Here is a 20,719-nt window from a genome sequence, read left to right as displayed (position 1 = left end):
GTAGGGAAGTCATAAAGTAGTCAACTTCATTTGTTCTTAAAATATTGTGCTGTCACTATTCAGTCACTGTGTTTTCAGGCTAAATTTGTCATTTATTTTAAAATTTTAGTTGCTCATTATTGATATAAAAAGCAAAACAAAAAAATTAAATAGATTTTCAGCCCCTGAATATATTAAAAATATAAATTGTATCCTAATCTTCAGAAGTTTACAATTCCTATAGATACAAAATCTACCAATAGCGTACTTTCTAGATGTAAAAGGTATGGTTAGAAAAAACAAGTGCTCTGAAAACAAGACACTGAATGCCAATTTTCAAAATAAAAGTGAATGCCAATTATCAAAATAAAAATACATTTTCAAGAAAGTCATTAAATAGCAATGCCAAAGAAACTGACACACCCTTCAAACCAACTTCTTTATGACACTGGGGGAAAACATGAATTCAAAAGGCAATTTAAATTAAAGCATTAAAAACTTACCTGAAAAATGTCAACTCCATCCTTTTTCTTTCAGTGCTGGTAAGGGAATTCTTACAAGCTTTCCCTTACAAGCATTGAAAGAAATTCCGTACAAGCAGTGAAAGAAATGTCAGCAAACATGATGCCCACTTCTCATTAACTTTATTTCCTACTTGTTATCAGAATGAAACTAATAGCTACCTGATTCAAACCCTTCACATATTTATTTAACTATTATTCCTCTTTGACACAGAGTAACTTGTTCAAGGTAGTAATTTCTGCCAGGAGATGGTGGAGCCAGAATCTGAACCCTGTACGTCCAAAATAATAGATACATTTTAAAAGGAATGGGATGGAAAAGGAGCAGTTAATTTTTTTTTTTTCCAAAATAGCTTGCAAAAAAAGACTGTTGTGAATGGGAACAAACCGTTTAACTTATAAATGCAAGTAGATGAGAATTCAGAGTACTCAAACTTTACCCCTAAACAAGTAGGGGTATATTTGCCATATTTGATTACAAACACTTTGAACAACATCAAACCCCTGTGACGGTCGACTGAGTAAATAATTTAATGTCACCATTCAGACACTGTATTTTACAGGCTAAATAAAAAAAATTATAAATTGAAGGGTGAGGGAGATTGGTAATGTTAACCGGAGCAAGAGTTTAAGGAAAATTACTTTCATTATGAGCAGTTAATTAGAAAAGAGTGCGTGTGTCAAGGGAAGGAGGTTAAAAAAAAAAAAAAATGACAATCACACTGCCTTAACGCACCCTCTGTCCGAAAAAAGTAACTAAATCACCGTGGGTCAGCGTCTACGCCAACTGGAGAGCCGGCCCAGCGAGATCTTGTGAGGGGATGACAGGAGACCCTAGAAGAGGGTGAACGGTGGCAGTGACAGGAAAGATGGCATGTCTCCCATCCCGGAAAAAAGGGGAGAACACGGGGGGCAATCGGCGGAGAGGGGAAGGCAGAAAATGTTTCCAGAGGTGCCAAATGAGGTGAGAAAGACCAGGCAGGGTAGGAAACATAAGAAAGGCGGGACTCTGGGGCAGGAAGGTCTGTTTGGGGTAGGGACGGCATGTCAGGACAGAGCTTTCCGGACAGCCGACCTTCCTTCTTTCCAGCCCCTCCATTCCCGACAAACTCTCACTCTCTCAGCAACCCTAAGCCTGTGGGTCACCCTCGCCTTGCTCCCCGCCCCCCACCCCAAGCCGGATAGGTGGAGGAGGGAGCTTCAGCCTCACTCTCCTTGTTGGGGAGAAGCGGGCACTGAACATAGACCAGATTCATGGACGAGAAGGCCAGGAGACGCAGAGAGGCCCAGGACCCGGGTGACAAGTCGGGGCGGCCAACGGGCGCCTCACCTGACAGAAGCGTCGGCAGTAATCCCGACTGCTGATCCCGACGCCGCCGCCGCAGTTGCCGCTGCCAGCGCCGCCTCTGCCGTCGCCCGCAGCTCTAAGCCCCACAGGGCCCAGCGGGGACTCCACAATGGCCACAAGCTCTTCTCCGAGGCGTTCGGCCTCTTGATCGCTCTCTTCCTCCGCCATGAGGCTCTCGCCGCCCAGCGCGTACCAGCCCCTGCGCCGCCGCCGCTGTAGCTGCCTAGGCTAACCTCCTCCTCCTCTCTAGTTCCCTCCCCCTTCCCTCCTCCCTAGCCGGACAGGGGCCTCTCGGCTGGGCTCTACTTCCGGCTCCGCCCACCCACGCCCCCAGTTTTCATTGGAAAACGCAAGCTGCCAATCATGCCCATGCCCGCCCTTCTACTCCTATTGGTGAAATCAGCAGTCCGTTTGATAGACCGGCCGACTGTTGGTCAATGCTGCTCGGCGGTTGCTGGGGACCGCCTACGGGCTCTGCCATAGGCGGTGCAGGCGGACGGGGCGCGGCGGGGGACACGGCGGCCGCCGCGGGGCTCGATCGGGCAACGGCGGCGACGGCGGCAGCGACGGATCTTCCTCCTCTCTTATTCCCTTGCTCCTCCTTTTTCCTTCTCTTTTCCTTTCCGGCCGTGCCTCGTCCACTTTCCCTAACGGCGGCCTCGATCCTACGGTACCAAGGAGCTCGGGAGGCCGAGGGTGGGCCCAGCCGTTGGTGCGGGCTCTGGGCCCGGGGCCTTCCGTCCTGAAGCTGGAACCGGGGGCGGGGCCGGGGCACAGTTGTCGGCGGGAGGAAGAGGGAGGAGACGGGAAGCCTGACAGCGGCCGCCTCCGCCAGGCGCCTGCCGCCTCCTCCCTTGAGACTGCCGCCAACTCGGCTGTCGAGTTCCCGGGCCCACAGCTGGCACCTGGGACTCGGCCCTGCCCGGCTAGCGGGGTCGGGACGGCGGGGCGCCGGCGTGCTGGGCTCGGCGCCCGAGGTGGGAGCCCAGACGTCGGGAACGTCCCGCGCCCCGCCTCTCCCGCGCCCCCGCCCGAACCCTGAGGCCTGGGGAGCGGGAGGAGGTGCCAAGCGGGCGGACCACGGAGGAGGACATGGGAGGGGAAGTGTTAGGGTAAACGCTGGGATCGGGTTTGTAGTGTGGAGTTACCTATAAAGTGGTTTTAGAAACACCTTCGTGGTGGCAGTTGTTGACGTTCTTGTTCATCTTTTCAGTCGCCCTCCTTCCGTCCCCCATTTTTTCCTTCCATTTGTTTTTCGTGTTTTACAGTAAAGGCATGACTTCCTGGCACCGCAGGGAAAATCGGGTGCAAGCCCAGAAACTATTTCCCCACCACCACTTGTTGAAAAACTGATTTGAAGGCATCTCCGGGGTTGAACAAACGGAAAGTGCCAGGATTTGATGCGTCTCTGGTTTTGCTCTGGAGACCCTTCCCTGCTAAGTATCAAGACGAAAAAAACTGGAAACTAATCCGGTAAACATTTAAACTTGAAAACTTATGATGAGTTTTATTTTGATCTAGTAAACGATTTGCTTTTTCTCTTTTGTTGGCTAATTCCTGCACTTTTTAATTTCTTCATCTGTTGAAAATGTCTTTATCTTCTACTGAAAACACTTTTGTTCTCTGGGTGTGTAAACTCGAGCATCCTCTACTGGGTGGAAATTTGCCTCTGCAGTAACACAAGCAGACTTTTTGAAATTACAAACACATTGGAAAGTATAGGCCTTTCACATTAGCACAAATGTTTGAGCATTTTATGCTATAAAGAATTACATGCTTATTGTTTTGGAAATCCAAATGTTTAAAGATACAAGACTTTTTACGTAGAAAGTAAGATTTACGCATTACGGGGCACAAATATTTAATATTTCCCACAACTAGGTTAGAACCGTTAATCATAATTGGTACTGATTTGTCGGGGGAGTGTAAAATACATACCATTTACTTAGAATATAAACGTGTAATGGTAAGTATTAGGTAGGAATCATAGTTGTCTTCTCTGCCGTTGCAAACCTGTAGCCTAACACAATATTTGGCAAATGAGAGCTATGCAATTTTTAAAAAAAAGTGGAAAAAATAAAAGTAAATCTATTAAAACCTATACTTTGTCGTACTTTTCAGAATTTCTGTGGAATGTTTAATCTTCTGTGTCCATGAATGTCTGATATGTTGGCGAATAAAGTTATTTTGAAACAGAGTTCATGTTACCCAGCTATTCTCTAGTATTCGTTGTATTCGTTGAATACTCCATCATATCTGATTACACTTATAAAGCATAATTCTTCAGAGCACACTTAGAATTATTTCTCTATCATATTTATGCAGACAGAATTCCATCTTGAATTTTATCAAATTCACTTTAACTTCTTAAGTCTTGGTTATTGTAAGAGCCCAAAGGTATGGCCAGGGAACAATTAAGACTTGATGATTTGTCACCTACCAAAATATGTTCATTATCTAAACGTTTCAATGCCCATAAGGCTGTGATGTTGGTATTTAGTGCAGTGCTCATAAAAGTGTGTTAATATTGTAAATTGAGAAATTATTAGGCTGCTTCTAGATGAAATATAAATATTTGGACAAATAGTGAAGGTACTCACTTACTTCTTCCATCAAATTTTAATTGAGGTTCTGCTGTATACTAGACACTATGTTCTTGATTTTGTTCTTACTAGTTAATAAGTGAAGTAAATGTTAAATGTAATTACTAATTTTAATGGGAAAAGGAAACAAAAAAGTATTGGAGAAATAAGACTGCATATCGTAACACCTTTTAGAAAACAGGTATACATGCATTACAAAATAACTTACTTTGAACTGTGTATTTTGGATTTACAATTTAATGTCATTGTTGCTGTTAATTAAATTTTTTTTTGTGGTTTTTACTCAGAACAGTTTTGGAAATTATATTCATCTTCATATAGAATTATGGCAATTTTTAGGCCCACCTGTTTGAAAAACTTTGTCCACAGTTTTCTAAACTCAGTTGTCCCAGAATTGTGACAGGAAAGAAACTCTTTTGAACTTGAATGCATATCTAAATTGGATGAGATTAATACAATTTATATCCTGAATGTAATTTATATCCTAAATGTTGACCTGTTATTAGGTTTCCCTAAATAATAGTGACATCTGGGATAGTTTGAGTTCTTTCTTTATAGTCTAATTTATTTGAATTTCATAAAAATCAAGGAATAGACCTGATTGCTACTGCTTAGTAACTTGTTCTAGTTTTGCCTTTCCTTATATATTTCAGGTAAGCTAAGATTAATAGACACACAGTCTACTAATTTAAGTTGTTTTGAAGTATTTAATCTTAAAGTGTTTATATACTGCCTTTTATTGTTCCAGAATGAACTGTTGTTATAATACTTATCTTTGTTTCTTTTGTCTTGAAAGAACCATATTTATTTAGAGTCAGAATGGAGCGATTTGTAGTAACAGCACCACCTGCTCGAAACCGTTCTAAGACTGCTCTGTATGTGACTCCCCTGGATCGAGTCACTGAGTTTGGAGGTGAGCTGCATGAGGATGGAGGAAAACTCTTCTGCACTTCTTGCAATGTGGTTCTGAATCATGTTCGCAAGTCTGCCATTAGTGACCACCTCAAGTCAAAGACTCATACCAAGAGGAAGGCAGAATTTGAAGAGCAGAATGTGAGAAAGAAGCAGAGGCCCCTAACTGCATCTCTTCAGTGCAACAGTACTGCGCAAACAGAGAAAGTCAGTGTTATCCAGGACTTTGTGAAAATGTGCCTGGAAGCCAACATCCCACTTGAGAAGGCTGATCACCCAGCAGTCCGTGCTTTCCTATCTCGCCATGTGAAGAATGGAGGCTCCATACCTAAGTCAGACCAGCTACGGAGGGCATATCTTCCTGATGGATATGAGAATGAGAATCAACTCCTCAACTCACAAGATTGTTGACTAGGAGGTTACCACCATTGTGATCAAGATAAATGTGGAGTATTAAAGTTATGTGTTGATTGTGTGGTTCATTTTTGTATTTATTTCATTTAAAATCATGTGACGCAGAATAGTTTTGCAATGTGTATATAGTTGCAGGCAAAAAAAAAAAAACAAAACACCTCACTGCAAAACTTATTGTTAATTTTAGTCACCAATGGTATAAAGCAAAACCTAGGTTTAGAGTGTGCTAGGATACCTGAAACCTGATGGTTATCTTTAAAATTAATGGTTTTTCTCCTGAAATGTTTGTGCATGGAAGAACTGCCCTGCTTTTTTACCCTGTTGCCATGTATGATTATTCCTTGTAAGATTACTTAATTACTTGGATTGAAGACTAGCCTATTGAAGCTGCTGCAAGGCAACACCACTTAACAGTAACTTATAGAAATTATTTTCTTTAGAGGATCCTCTTCAAAAAGGAAGGGATAGTGGAAAACTGTTCTTATATCTTCAGATCCCTAGCAGAAATGACTGTTTATTTCAAACTACGTTTTACTTGTATATGATGTAGTTACCTTAACTAGCTTTCAATTCCATACTTCCCCTGCCCCCATTTTAAAGGCTTATTGTTGTATTTTGTAGCAGCTTCAAGTGACCAAAAGACTAAAATCTTTCAATGTCGATGCCAAAAGCCAAGGGGAATTTTGCAGTGACAAGATTTTAGTCTCTTACTATGAATACTAATTTCAAACCATAGCTTTCATTTTAAGCATCATCTTGCATTTGCAAACTTTTTTCTATGTCTTGCTGTTAAAAGACTTCAATGTTGGCATTTTTATTTAAACATGTTATGGTTGAGTTTTCTCTTCTTTATAGAGAATTAGTAATGATTTTTTTGGCTGACAGATAAAATTACTTTCTATTCATTTTTCTATACGACTTTATGAGTTTATTTAGGTGAATAGACTAGAAACAAGTTTACTTTATCTGCTTTGCCTCCGGTGGTACAAGGTTTTTAACATGGATGGTAAACAATTGTCTAGAAATTCTGGCAGGTTTTTTGTAGTGGAGATCTGGCAGTATCCTGCATAACTGTTTGGGTGAGGAAATTGTTCTCTTAAAGATCAACCATGTTCAGGAAATGATTTCTGTTTGAACCTCACTGTCCTGTAAGGTTATCCAAGTAGCTTAGCCTAGCTAAGTTCTATCAGAGACCCAAATTATATTTTTTGAAAATTTAACAGCTGGAAACTTGGACTAGACTAGCTTTAATAAAAAATCTTAAATTATTTGAAATTCAAGTTAAAAATACTTATGAGATATATTTCTATTACAAAGCAGTGACAAATGATGCCCTATGTGACTTGGAGTTATCTTTGACTTTTACCACAAATCTTCATTTATAAAAGAAAAAACCAAAGTGAAAAAAAGTTAGATTGTGTATTTTTCAGTAACAGCTTTCCATGTCTTAAGATTTTTTTACAGACTTAAGTTTCTAATTCAGGTTGTCAAACTGGCCATTTAACTTCAGAGATTTGCTTTGTTTTCATTAAAAAATAAGCCTGCCACCAAAACAAATCACTTATCAAAATGTGAACTGTTTTCCTCATGTTCAGTTATGTTAAAGTAGTATAATAAATGCATGCCTAGAGTAGTGCTCTCATTGATGAAGCACGTGTATGAGGAGACCAGCAGCAAAACATAACCATATGTGTTTTGCGTTTACTTCCTCTAGAAAAGAATTTGCAGGCAACCATGTTTAATTTGAACTATACAAGATGGTAGATTTTAGAAGCTAGGAATAATTGAGTTTTATAGCACTATTTTCAGAATACAAAAAGTTAGATATACAATCATTCTGTTTTTTGAAATTCCATGTGATTGAAACTGCTCCCTATTATTTGGGTATTAATTTGCACTAATGGCAAAATGTAATGGCAGATCAGCTTTGAGAGTGGTCCTAAGCAGTAAACTGGATGATGTTACATTAGAAAAACATCAATAATTCATATTTAAGTTTCTAGTAGTTACTACTGATTTGATAATCACTTAAATTTTATATATCTTAATGTATTTTTCAGACTCCTAATTCCCACATTCACTGTACCTAGGGGCATAGTCCATTCTGTTAGGATTATATCCTCTCCCTAGAAATGTTTTCCATCTTGTTGTGGGGATTTGGTATTAATGTTTCTTCATTGATTATGAAACTTTTGTTCCCTGAAACTAATTGACTTTGTCTAAAGTTAAAGAAATAAGGCAGAATGATTGTTGTAGCCTGCTCAAACTGATACAAATCCCTGAAACCATGATTGGCATATGTTAGATAACAAATGAGGATGTCTAAGAGGCATATGCTGCTTTGGAGGTGTAGTGAACGTGTGTACAGAAGTTTTCAATCTTAACTATATAGTGTTAGTGTGATGCTATACTATTGGAAAAATAGCAACTTTTTTCTATTTTATAAGTTGTATGCATAAACATAAGATTTGTAATGTTTCATTTATAAACTGCCTTCTTCAACACATGTTAATAGTGTTTTCTCAAAGTATTGATAGTATGTCTTCCAGAATTTCACGATATGCTTACAGTAAATAGTTCCTAGCTTGTTGAAATGTTAAATTCTTTGTTGGCTTTCTTTTTGATTCTGTGGGGGTGTATAACAAGCCTGAAGGACATTGTAATCATTTCTTACAGGGTGAAAATTTAGAAAGATTGTGTATGAGAGCCTATATAGTTGTTTTATCCATTATCATCTTTGATTAAGACTTTAAAAAATGCTATTTCCAGTTAATGCATTTGGCCCTATTGAATTTTCAGGGACCAGAAAACATTAAAGAAAAAGTTCTGCATCTTGTAATGGTAACCAATTAAGCTTGAGATTGTTCTGAAAGTATCAGTTGCTTTAAAACTGTTGTAAGTGCAGTTGGCAAGATCTCCAAGCTGAAACTTCCATGTTAAAATTTTGCCTGTAAGAATTTGCACATGAATGTTAATGGAAAACACAAAATAAAACTTAAGATAGCCCAAAACAAAAGCCACAAACAGTTCATCATTTGGTGCTTAGTCTTTGTAAGGGCTCTCTATTGTATGACTTACCCCAGCTACCATTAAGTGACAAATCACCTTAAAACATGTTCATTTGATTCATAACAAGGAAGATTGGGTCTATGATTTTATTGCAACTCTTAGCCTAAAATAAATTGTTTTAGCTTCTGGTCAGCACTGATTAAAATGTGAATAGTGAAGTGGCTATCCTAAACTGGTTTATCTCAACCCATACTATCATAGATTTCTTAGGTAAATACAAATCTTATCTAGTGGTATTCTACTTGTATTCAGAATACTGTATTAAAATTTTACTATTTCATTTTTGTATTCCGTGCTTATTTTTTGCTCACGCATGTATGCTTAGTATAAACGTGTCACTTCTAAAGTTTTGTCTCTTTTAGAAATAAATTTCAGAAAAATTGTTTCAAAAGATTTTGAAAGCACATTTTGTTTTGTGAGTCAATGACAAATATATTTCCTGATTCCAAAAGAGCAGAATCTTATTGAGTTATTTTTCTACTAGTTATAGCTCCCTTTTATAATATTAGTCATTAAACTCAATGTAAAAGTATAAAATCTGTCAAATCAGATTCACATCATAGCTACAGATACCCCTTTTGCTCCCAAATTATATAGAGAGTATTTAAGCTTAATCATTGCTTTTAATTGGAAATATTTGGGTTTTTTTTACTTTTGGAAGTATTAGTTATTAAAGGACCTAATCTGTAAGTTTCACTGCTATATCCTCATTACCACTTGTAACAAAAAATGCATACAAATCAAAAATATTTCAATTTTACATAATTTTGAGGGAAAACCTGCTACTAATCACTTCTGTTTGGCAAAAAGGCAGTTTTTATTTTTTTCTGGACTCAAAATGGCAGAAAGGGCCTTAAGTCAATAGTTCTGCTTCCAGTTTATTATTTATTTATTTGTTTGTTTGTTTGTTTATTTTTGAGATGAAGTCTCGCTCTTGTCCCCCAGGCTGGAGTGCAATGGCACAATCTCAGCTCACTGCAACTTCAACCTCTCCGGTTCAAGCGATTCTCCTGCCTCAGCCTCCTGAGTAGCTGGGATTACAGCCATGTGCCACCACGCCTGGCTAATTTTTGTATTTTTAGTAGAGACAGGGTTTCACCATATTGGCCAGGCTGGTCTCGAACTCCTGACCTCAGGTGATCCGCCCACCTTGGCCTCCCAAAGTGCTGGGATTACAAACGTGAGCTGCTGCTCCCGGCCCTGCTTCCAATTTAATATTACCAAACCATGAGAGTTCTGTCTTCACTTTTCCTAAAGTGTCTCACCACAACCTTTATTAAATGTAAACCTATTGAATGTGCCTCTGAGTCTTCTAAGTTTCTCTTTTTTTTCCCCATTTATGTGTGAATTAAGTTGAATTATGTACCTGTGATAGGTCATGATGCAAGGATACTTCTGGGATCAGACTAGCTAACCCTAGCACTGTGGAAAGCTAAAAAGCTAAAACTAGGAAGTAGAACAAGACTTTGATGTGATGTGTGATTTGCATCATATGAATAACATCACTTCTAACGAATTACCCTTCCCATATGGTACTTGCTTTCAATTGTTTTTATGTATACCATTTAGAGTGAATGCTTCTTAGCTCTTCCTTGCTTAAATGTTGGAATCAGATCATTTGAAAGCCCGTGTCCTCAAGCTCTTGGTCAAATTTGAATAATATGCAATCAACTGGTATTTACTGAATCTCTGTCTCTGACACTAGCCACTGGGGGATACAGCAGAAATAAGAATAATCCCAGCCCTTAATGAGCATGCATTCTAGTTAAGAGTCATTGTTATCATATAGTGACCCTGGGGGGTTGGGGGTGATTAAGGAGGTCTTTGTTTTTTCTAGGCAGCTCCTTTAAGCATTCATCATGAAACTTGTTGCCAGTAAATAGTTATCACTGGTTCATCTGGATTCTCATTTTGTATAGGAAGGGCAATAAAAGTTCAAAATTTGCAGATTTTTTAAAAGGTCTGTCTCTCCTTTGAAAATCTGGTAGTCTATATAATCCATAAAATAATAGTTTTCAGAATCTGTTAGGTGATGTAAGTGACCAATTTAAATGCTTGTAAAGTAAGAACCTGCCACAGACACTTTACTGAAATACAGTAAGACAGGCACTTCATTGAATATTTGATATCAAGATAGTCACTGGTGTATCTATTGACACATTAATGATTATCATAATTCAGTCGTCTGGGTTAGTATGTATATTAGATGATATAGTCTCCAAACCTTTTTTTTTTTTTTTTTTTTTTTTTTTTTTTTTTTTTTTGAGACGGAGTCTCGCTCTGTCACCCAGGCTGGAGTGCAGTGACTCGATCTCGGCTCACTGCAAGCTCCGCCTCCCAGGTTCACGCCATTCTCCTGCCTCAGCCTCTGGAGTAGCTGGGACTACAGGCGCCGCCACCACCCCCAGCTAATTTTTTGTACTTTTTAGTAGAGACGGGGTTTCACCACGCTGGCCAGGATGGTCTCGATCTCCTAACCTCGTGATCCACCCGGCTTGGCCTCCCAAAGTGATGGGATAACAGGCGTGAGCCACCGCTCCTGGCCTCTCCAAACTTTTAAAATATAACAAGAATCCGTGTATAATAGACTAGGTTTTTATATCCCTTTTTCCTTTTTGAATGTTTTTCTTTTTACCGTGCTTAGGTAGTACCTATTCAATAGTAATAATGATGATAATAATGACAATTTTATGTCTTTTTAATCTAGTAAATTCTACTTTTTTGTTTGTTTGTTTTTTTGAGATGAAGTCTCACTCTGTCGCCCAGGCTGGAGTGCAGTGGTGCGATCTCGGCTCACTGTAACTTCTGCCTTTGCCTCCTGACTAGCTGGGACTACAGGCGTGTGCCACCTTGCCTGGCTAATTTTTTGTAGTTTTAGTAGAGATGGGGTCTCACTGTGTTAGCCAGGATAGTCTGGATCTCCTGACCTTGTGATCTGCCCACCTCAGCCTCCCAAAGTGCAAATTCTACTTTTATGAATATATCCTACAGAAATAAAATAGCAATATGTAAAGATATATGTAAAAGGAAGTTCATTTTAATATAGTAGTAAACAACTACAAATATTCTGAATGTCCCTCAGTAGGACAGTGGTCAAAACATTATAACACATCTATGTTATGAGCTGTTTAAGTGACCTAAAATTATGGATCAGAAGAGATGTCTACAGTAATTGCTAGCTTAAAAAATTACAGTGTATTTTCTCACTTTTGAAAAAAATTGAACAAGGCTATATAAGTGCAATATATTTGTACCAGATGAGCAGACACACGCCGAATGTTAAAATCACAGGCAAGTTGTGACACCAAATGGGGCAGGGGGGAGAATATTCATCTGCCTTTTTATACATTCTTGTATGATTGACTTATTTAAAGCAATTATATATTATTTTTGTCACACACAAAATATAAAGTAGACTTTTATTGAAACCTGTTCACACAATAGTGGTATCTAAACTGTAAAGAATAGCAATATGACATAATTCATCTACCTTATTAATGAAAATATTAAATCATTTTAATTCTTTAATTTTCATGTAAGAATTTTAATTGATGAGCAAATATTCATTTATTTAATTATTATTATTTTTTTGAGATGGTATCTCACTCTGTCCCCAGGCTAGAGTGCAGTGGTGCGACCTCGGCTCACTGCAACCTCCTCCTCCCGGGTTCAAGCGATTCTCCTGCCTCAGCCTCCTGAGTAGTTGGGATTACAAGCATGCGCCACCATGTCCAGCTAATTTTTGTATTTTTAGTAGAGATGGGGTTTCACCATGTTGGCCAGGATGGTCTCGATCTGACCTCATGATCCGCCCTCCTTGGACTTCCAAAGTGCTGGGATTACAGGCGTGAGCCGCTGCGCCCTCCCTGCCTAGCAAGTATTTTTAAGTATCTTTTTTGAATTCTTTTATAAAATTAAGTTGCACCTTTAAAAAGTTAAGGCATCATTATTTTTTCCAAGTCATTCATTACTAAGCAGGTAATTGGGGAGCAGGGTCAGTTTCAAAGCTATGACTTTATTATCCCTGCATTTTTACTCTAAAAATAGCCTATGCCTTCTAGATGTTTACAGTAATTGTATAAATTACTCCACTCTGCTTTAATAATGCCTATAACAAACATAAATTTAATCACTACTAAAACCCTGTAGATAGGTTTCAAAATCTGCTAGTTAATGGGAATAAGATCAATGGCATACATATCATCAGGTGATTCTTTACAACTTACAATTTCTATATGCCACCTTAATTTTCTTTTTCAGAAAATCAGTATCAGATAAGGATTGGAACTTCATACCTGGTAATCATTTGTCATCTTCCTCTCCAGGAAGGTTGCTAATTCAGAATGTACAGTCCTTTGAGTGTTGTTTCCTGCTGAGGGATCACCTAGCATCTCCTTGCTTAGTGATAAAATACTAGTTCCTTTACTACTCAGTGTAGTAGTGGTAATATAACACAGTCAAGGTGCCTTCTTTCCTTATACGAATGGCCATCCGTTCTTAATCTTTCTTTCCTATATTACTTTCTTCTTTCTCTCCTAATGGCTCCTCCTCTCCCTTGCAGATTCTAAATGCTGCCCCTTTGGCCCAAACTTTTAGGTACATCCACGAAATGAAGCAGATTTTTGTAATTCAGTCTTCAAATATTGCCAGAATGCTGCATCTAGTATCTTCATCAAGACATACATGCTCATGTCTCTGGATTCTACATGTCTATAGAAACATATTTTACAATAAAATTTTTTGCCACTATTGTTAGTCAGTTAACCTTTAACTCATGAGGTGAATAGTAATGTCTGTCACCTTGACTTTTGTGTCTGTTAACTGCTATTAACCATGAAGCTAATGCTATATATATATAAGTGTGTGTGTGCGATCAATTTATTGTTTCCTTAAGGCTATATAAAGTACCAATGTGTTAGCATTAGCTTGTTTTAGTCTGTTTTCACACTGCTATAAAGAACTGCCCAAGATTGTGTAATTTATAAAGAAAAGAGGTTTAATCAACCCAGAGTTCGGTATGGCTGGGGAGGTCTCAAGAAACGTACAATCATGGCAGAAGAGGAAGCAGGCACATCTTACATGGCAGCAAGCAAGAGAGAGCATATGAAGGAGGAACTGTCAAACACTTGTAAAACCATCAGATCTTGTGAGAACTCACTCATTGTCATGAGAAGAGCATGGGAAAAACCACTCCCATGATCCAAGCACCTCCCTCCCTCAACATGTGGAGATTACAGGTCCCTCCTTTGACATGTAGGGATTATAAATTGACATGAGATGTGGGTGGGGACACAGAGCCAAACCATATCAATGCCACATTTAGGAAATAACTAACATTTACAAATATGTTTTAAAATTATATTCAGCATATCTTGGTATCATTTTATTTGCATCTGTATTCTTTTTAGATTTGATATTTTTGCCAAAACAATACGTGCACACAGTTCTGATTATAAGTCATTTAGCATTATCTGATTTTTTAAACTGTGTGCACATCTTGTTTTAGCAAAAATATCAGATAAAAAAAATCAGATAATGCTAAATGACTTATAATCAGTAATCCCTGCCTCCCCATTCACCTGTTTTAAACTCATTTTGCTATTTCTTCTGATACTTACTTTCACTTTTTATTTCCTTCTTTTTAGAGATGGGTCCCTGTGCTCTGTCACCCAAGCTGGAATACAGTGGCACAATGATAGCTCACTGTAGCCTTGAGCTCCTGGGCTCAAGGGATCCTCCCACCTCAGCCTCCTAAGTAGCTGGGGCTACAGGCAGATGCCACCATGCTTAGCTAATTTTTAAAATATTGTGTACATATAGGCAGGCGATTGGGGAGGGGGATCTTGGTTTGTTGCCCAGGCTTGTCTCAAACTCCTGACTTCAAGCTGTCCTTCTGCCTCTCTCTCCAAAAGTACTGGGATTACAAGCATGGGCCACTGCACCTGGACTTACTTTCATAGTTTTAAATAATATGCTTATACTACCATTTTTGAATTATCAGTTTTACACATGATGCTTAAAATGAAGATTTTGTTCTCTTTCTACTATTATCATCCCACATTTTTCTCACTATAGGATTTTTATGTAATTAAAATCAGTAGGCAGTATTTCAGTTTTTATGGCCATGTAAATGATTGCTCACCATCGAACCAAGTAGTACACTGTGATTTTTTTCCCGTCTCCTATAATTTTTCTTAAATCTAATAATTTTATCTTTTTTCCCTTTGTTTTGCATTCTATTTTCTCCAAATACATCAACAGATATGGCAAACACCTATAAATAATCTTTCCAAACACTAATATATGTCAATTAAACTATAAATTCCTTTTTTTCTTTCCTGAGGCCCCCTGTCTCCTTCTTTCCTCCTGCTTATAATTCTGAACTTAGTTTCCTCTAAGTCTAATACAGTGGTTATCCTGGGATGTCTTTTGCTTTACTGCTTTTCTGGCTAGTTCCTTCCTTTTCTGTATCCCAGATCCTATGCCTTGCTTAATCCATGGCTTGGCATAAGCATATCCTCCAAAAGCTTCCTGAGAAAGACCCCGAAGGGATATTTCTTAATATCTTGTGTGACTGAAAATAGCTTCATTATTCCCTCATGATTAATTAAAAGTTTGGCTAAGTGGACCGAAAATAATTTTGTTTAATAATATGAAGGCATTGCTCCATAAACATAAATCACAGTGCCCTATTTGGTGTTTTGGTATCTAGAGTTGTATTATGAAGTATAGTGCTTTTCTCAATGTTGTTTTTAAATATATAGTGTGATTTTATATTATATTTATAATATGAATATTAACCACCTCAGAGAGAGCAAAGCAGAGATATCCCAGGATGACTGCTGCATTAGACCTGCAGAAATGTAAGTTCAGATTGGAGAAAGAGTAAAGAGGCCTGAGAAGAGAGATCTTCAGAAAAATAAATGTAATATATATTATGTTATATTGTATTATCGCTTTGATAATATACTCTCCTACACTAACTTTATCCTGCTTTGAATTTGTAAGACATCTTTATTCTTTTCAGAACATTTACTTTTATAGGATCCCATTTTAGGTCTATGATTACAATATATTCTGTTATCTCTCTGTGACTATTACAATTTTCTCTTTTTTTTTTTTTTTGAGAAAGAGTTTCACCCTTCCACCCAGGCTGGAGTGTAGTGGCACGATCTCGGCTCACTGCAACCTCTGCTTTCCGGTTTCAAGCGATTATCTTGCCTCAGCCTCCCGAGTAGCCGGGATTACAGGTGCCTACCACCACACCCGGCTAATTTTTGTATTTTTAGTAGAGATGGGGCTTCACCATGTTGGCCAGGCTGGTCTATAACTCCTGACCTTGCGATCTGCCCACTTCAGCCTCCCAAAGTGCTGGGATTACAGGCATGAGTCACTGTGCGCAGACAACTATTATAATTTTTTAAAGCTTTCTTCAACTTCTGCATCATCTCTGTTTCCTCTATTTCTGACGGCTTGTTTAGTCTGTCTCTTTCCTATTAGAAACATTATATTTTCCTCACACAGCCTCATTACGACTTTTCCTGTGTACCAAATACCTTAATAACTGAGAAGAAATTCATAGTAGCCTTAAAAGGAACGAAAGGAACCGATGAGCAGATAAGATATCTTGAGGAATTTCTGGACAAGGGAAAGGTTGATTTACGGATGATGAAAAGTAGATTGTATTGAATTGATTGAGAAGCAAAAGAACAGAGAAAATCCAAAGCTCAAAATGCTTCAAAGAAAAACACTTTCTGAAAAAACCACTTCTGAATTCAGAGCAGATTCAGAAAAATGGCAAATGAAACTGAACAAAAATGAAGAGGAGGAGATGTTGTCTCTGAATAATCATCAGGGTGAATGATTATACAGTGTCTTACTATTCTTCTTACATATGCTAAACAGAAGGTAGCGCTGTTTAATTGTTTAAGAGTAGAATATAAAACCTATAAACTACATTATAATAAAATGAACTGCTTATTATCACTAGTATGCCTTCCGTTATAACATAGAAAGGCCTAGAAAACATTATTCCAAAGAGGAATTTGTGATGTCTAGACTAATGTCAATGAAAGAAAAGAGGCAAATATCTGCCCAGCTCCTAAATGCCGCAAACTCCTTTACTATCTGCGATGATTAACTTTATGTATCAACTTGCCATGGGTGTCTGGATATTGGTCAAACATTATTTAGGGGTATGTCTATGAGGGTGTTTTGGATGAGATTAACACTTGAATCTGAAGATTGAGTAAAGCAGATTGCCCTCCCTAATGTGCAGGGTTGGGGGCCCATTCAATCAGATGAAGGCCTGAATAGAATAAAAAGACTGACCCTTCCGAAAGTAAGGGAGAGTCTTCTACCACCTGACTGCCTTGTGCTGGGACGTTGGTTTCTTCCTGCCTTCAAAATCAAACTGAAACATTGGCTCTTCCTGGGTCTTCAGCCTATCAGCAATTGGAATGAAGCCACATGATTGGTTTGCCTGGTTTTCAGGCTCACGGAAATGATACCACCAACTCTTCTGTGTCTCAGCTTGCTGACTGCACCTCTTGGGACCTGTCATTCTGTATATTTGTGTGAGGTAATTCTTTATAATAAATCTCTCTCTCACCCAGATAAATAGATCTTTTTCTCTGTGAATATATACATCCTATTGGCTCTATTTGTTTATATAGGATGGTAACTAATACAAATTTTGTCACTAAGAGTGAGTCCAGAAGAACAGAATTTTAACAATGAGTTTTAGAAATTAATTCTGGGATTTCTGGAATTGGGTCTCTAAGATGATTAAATTTGGAAACACTAATGATTTTATTTTCAGTAGGAAAAGAGCAGTAATAGTTCATGGCATGATCTGACAATGGAGATACACAAAATACCACCATTGGATACTCAACTACTTACAAGAAGCAAGAACCTGTTTATGTATAAGATACTTTGAAATATTTTTGGCAAATTAATGAGTATAATGAGATGGGCTGGTTGCTTCTAATGTCACTGAATAAAGTGGAGAAGAAAAGAAAACGATGAACCCAGGCATTTGAATTTCCAACTCACGTGCTGCATGAATGACCTAAAAGCTTCTGTGTGTGCCCTGAAGAAGACCCTTAGCTCTGGTACCTGCAGGGCTGAGATTGCTGAGAATCAAACCCGGATTCTCATTCTGTGACTTGCTAAATTACAATGTAAGTTGAACTCCCAGCCTTGTTAAGTATGAATTGTTAAAGTGAGGATACTGATTGGGAAGGAATGGTATCCTGAAAGTTGGCATGAGCATTTGTGGGAAGGGCCTGATAAACCTCAGTGCCTTTGAACCCCTAAATGTCAGTGGGGTCCCTCCTGAACCCCAGTAAGAGAAGCCACTCCACCTTGACTGAGAGCTGCCTCTCCATTCCCATCTGAGGAGATTAACCACATTACCTGAGGAAATTGTAATGGCCTCCACTAAAGCAGTTGCAGTTGCCGTGCAAGACAGCCATGAGTCTTCTCAGGATTCACTCCCAATACCCTTCCTTGCTTCCTGACCCATAAATAGACTTAAGACCCTAGAGGTTCCTAGAGGTGAGATACAAAGTGTGGTCCATAAGTTGCAGTGCTACACTCCAAAATAATTACTTGGGCTTTTAATTTACACAAGAAGAAATCCAGGGGCAACATATGTGGGAATAGTTACTAAGGGTGTGGGATAATAGTAGAAGAAATATAAAGTTGGATAAGGCCAAATTTATTGATATGAGCCCACTAAGCAGAGATTTGACATTTAATATTGCAGCTTAGAGTCGAGCCTATGGAGGTCCGGTAATCAATGGAGTTTTAGTTGAGGTCCATCTCACAGTGAGTCCCATGGACCCCTAAGCCTAGCCTATGGTTATTCCTTCAGTTCCAGAAAGTTTCTTCAGTTTCTTCAGTTCCAGAAATTGGCACAAATATACTCAACAGCTGACAGAATCCCCACATTGGTGCCCTGACCTGTGGCGTGAGGGCTATTCTGGTGGCAAAGGCCAAGTAGAATTACCTCTACCTAAGGATACAATAAAACAAAAGCCAGAGCACATTCCTGAAGGGATTGCAGAGATCAGTGCCCCCATTCAAAGACTTGAAAGACATAGAGGTGGTGATTCCCACCACATCCCCATTCAACTTATCTATTTGGCCTGTGCAGAGGACAGATGGACCTTTCAAAATGACAGTGGATTATTGTAAGCTTCACCAGGTGGTCACTCCAATTGCAACTGCTATGCCAGATGTGGTTTAATTTCTTGAGCAAATGAACACATCCCCTGGTACTTGATCTGAAAAGTGCTTTTTCCTTCATACCTGTCTTTATTGACAGGTATTTTTTAAAGCAGTTTGCTTTTAGCTGCCAGAGCCAGAAATATACCTTCATGATCCTGCTTCTGGGGTCTATCAGCTCTCCGGCCATATGTCATAATTTTGTTCACAGAGATTTTATTGTCTTTCCCTTTTATAAGGGATCACACTGGTCCATGATAGTATGTTAATCATGTGAACAAGAAGTAGCCACTACCCTAGATGTACTGGTAAGACATTTGCATGTCAGAGAAATACATCTGACACAAATTGAAGGCCCATAAAGTCAAGGAAACAAAAGACAAACAAAATAGGGTAAAAATAGTGATCTTCCACCTCAATGACGTTTCTCAGGGTCTAGTGGTGTGGAACATGCCAAGATATTCCTTCTAAGATGGAGGATAAGTTGCTGCATATGGTCCCTCCTACAAATACAAACAAACAAACAAACAAATAAACAAACAAAAGAGCCATAATGCTTCATGGACCTCTTTGGATTTTGGAGGCAATACATTCCTTATTTTGATATGTTACTCCAGCCCATCTAGTGAATGATCAGAAAAACTGCTAGTTTTGCCTGAGAATAAAAGAAGGTTCTGCCACAGATCCAGGCTGCCTTGCAACTTCTTAGCCAGGGCCATATGATCCTGCCATCCAGTGGTGTTGGAAGTGTCAGCAGCAGATAGGGATGCCGTTTGGAGCTTTTGGCAGGTCCCTAATAGGTGAGTGACAGTGGAGGCCCTTAGGATTTAGAGCAAAGCACTGCTATCCTTTGCAGGGAACTACTCTGTTTTTGAGAAACAGCTCTTGGCCTGCTACTACATTTTAGTAGAGGCTGACTGTTTAGCCATGGGCAACCACTAAGTTACCACATGACCTGAGTGGTCCATGATGAATGGAGTGATATCTGATCTACTTAACCATAAAGTTAGGTGTGTACAGTGGCACTCCATCATCCAACAGAAGTGGTAAATATTTAAATCAAGCACAAGTATCTTACATGAATAAGTGGCCCAAATGCTCATGGTCTCCATACCTGCTACATTACCTTCTCTCTCCCAGCCTGCACCTATGGCCTCATGGGAAGTTCTCTACATTCAGTTGGTGGAGGAAGAGAAGATTCAGGTATGGTTTACAGATAGTTTCACATGATATGCAGGCACTAGCCCAAAGTGAGCAGCTGCAGCAATACAGCCCTTTTCTGGAGGCTGTGAAGTACCAAGATGAAGGGAAGTCTTAATGTGCAGAATGTTGATCTGTGCACCCGGTTGTTCACTTTGATTGGATGGAGAAATGGCCAGACATGGAATTATATGCTGATTCATGGGCTACAGCCTGTGGTTTGGCTAAATGGTGAGGGACTTGGAAGGAACATGATTAGAAAATTAGTGACAAGGAAATCTGAGGAAAGGATATGTGGATAGACCGCTTTCAATAGGCCAAAAAATGTGGAGATATTTGTATCCCATGGGAATGTTCACCAATATGTGACCTCAGCAGAGGAGGATTTTAGGAGTTAAGTGGACAGGATGGCCTGTTCTGTGGATACTAGTCAGCCTCTT

General features: G+C 39.1%; 2 protein-coding genes across 12 annotated transcripts in view; one reads left to right on the top strand and one right to left on the bottom strand.

Annotated features, from left to right (window-relative positions):
* ZNF654 (zinc finger protein 654) overlaps positions 1–2,073 on the bottom strand; it is an 83,550-nt gene extending 81,477 nt beyond the window's left edge. For 4 of the 10 annotated variants that reach the window (XM_021933947.2, XM_031662942.1, XM_031662941.1 and 1 more), the window contains exon 1: positions 1,831–2,073. Coding sequence is in view for 4 of the 10 variants with exons in the window: in XM_003893810.5 (XP_003893859.3) it covers positions 1,831–2,016 (186 nt within the window). In the remaining 6 variants the exon portion in view is untranslated. The remainder of the gene's footprint in view (positions 1–1,830) is intronic. The other 6 variants (XM_003893810.5, XM_021933944.2, XM_017955052.3 and 3 more) reach the window with 4 other exon arrangements.
* A 198-nt stretch (positions 2,074–2,271) lies between these two features.
* On the top strand, positions 2,272–9,237 carry CGGBP1 (CGG triplet repeat binding protein 1). Of its 2 annotated transcripts, none has more exons than XM_003893812.4 (3): positions 2,272–2,518; positions 3,117–3,321; positions 5,248–9,237. In XM_003893812.4, exon 3 carries the CDS (start codon positions 5,271–5,273, stop codon positions 5,772–5,774), a length of 504 nt encoding a protein of 167 aa, XP_003893861.1. In that variant the 5' UTR covers positions 2,272–2,518; positions 3,117–3,321; positions 5,248–5,270; the 3' UTR covers positions 5,775–9,237. The 2 variants fall into 2 exon arrangements, with proteins under 2 accessions (XP_003893861.1, XP_021789640.1); XM_021933948.2 differs by lacking the exon at positions 2,272–2,518 and adding an exon at positions 2,697–2,825.
* Positions 9,238–20,719: the final 11,482 nt, after the last annotated feature.

The sequence above is a fragment of the Papio anubis genome, chromosome 2, assembly GCF_008728515.1.
Source record: "Papio anubis isolate 15944 chromosome 2, Panubis1.0, whole genome shotgun sequence".
Taxonomy (NCBI): Eukaryota; Metazoa; Chordata; class Mammalia; order Primates; family Cercopithecidae; genus Papio; species Papio anubis.
Note: the sequence above shows the minus strand (reverse complement) of the source record. Positions and strands in the feature narration are given on the sequence as shown.

Coding starts and splice junctions, on each gene's coding strand:
- CGGBP1 (XM_003893812.4), top strand. CDS start 5,271: ATGGAGCGATTTGTAGTAACAGCACCACCTGCTCGAAACCGTTCTAAG.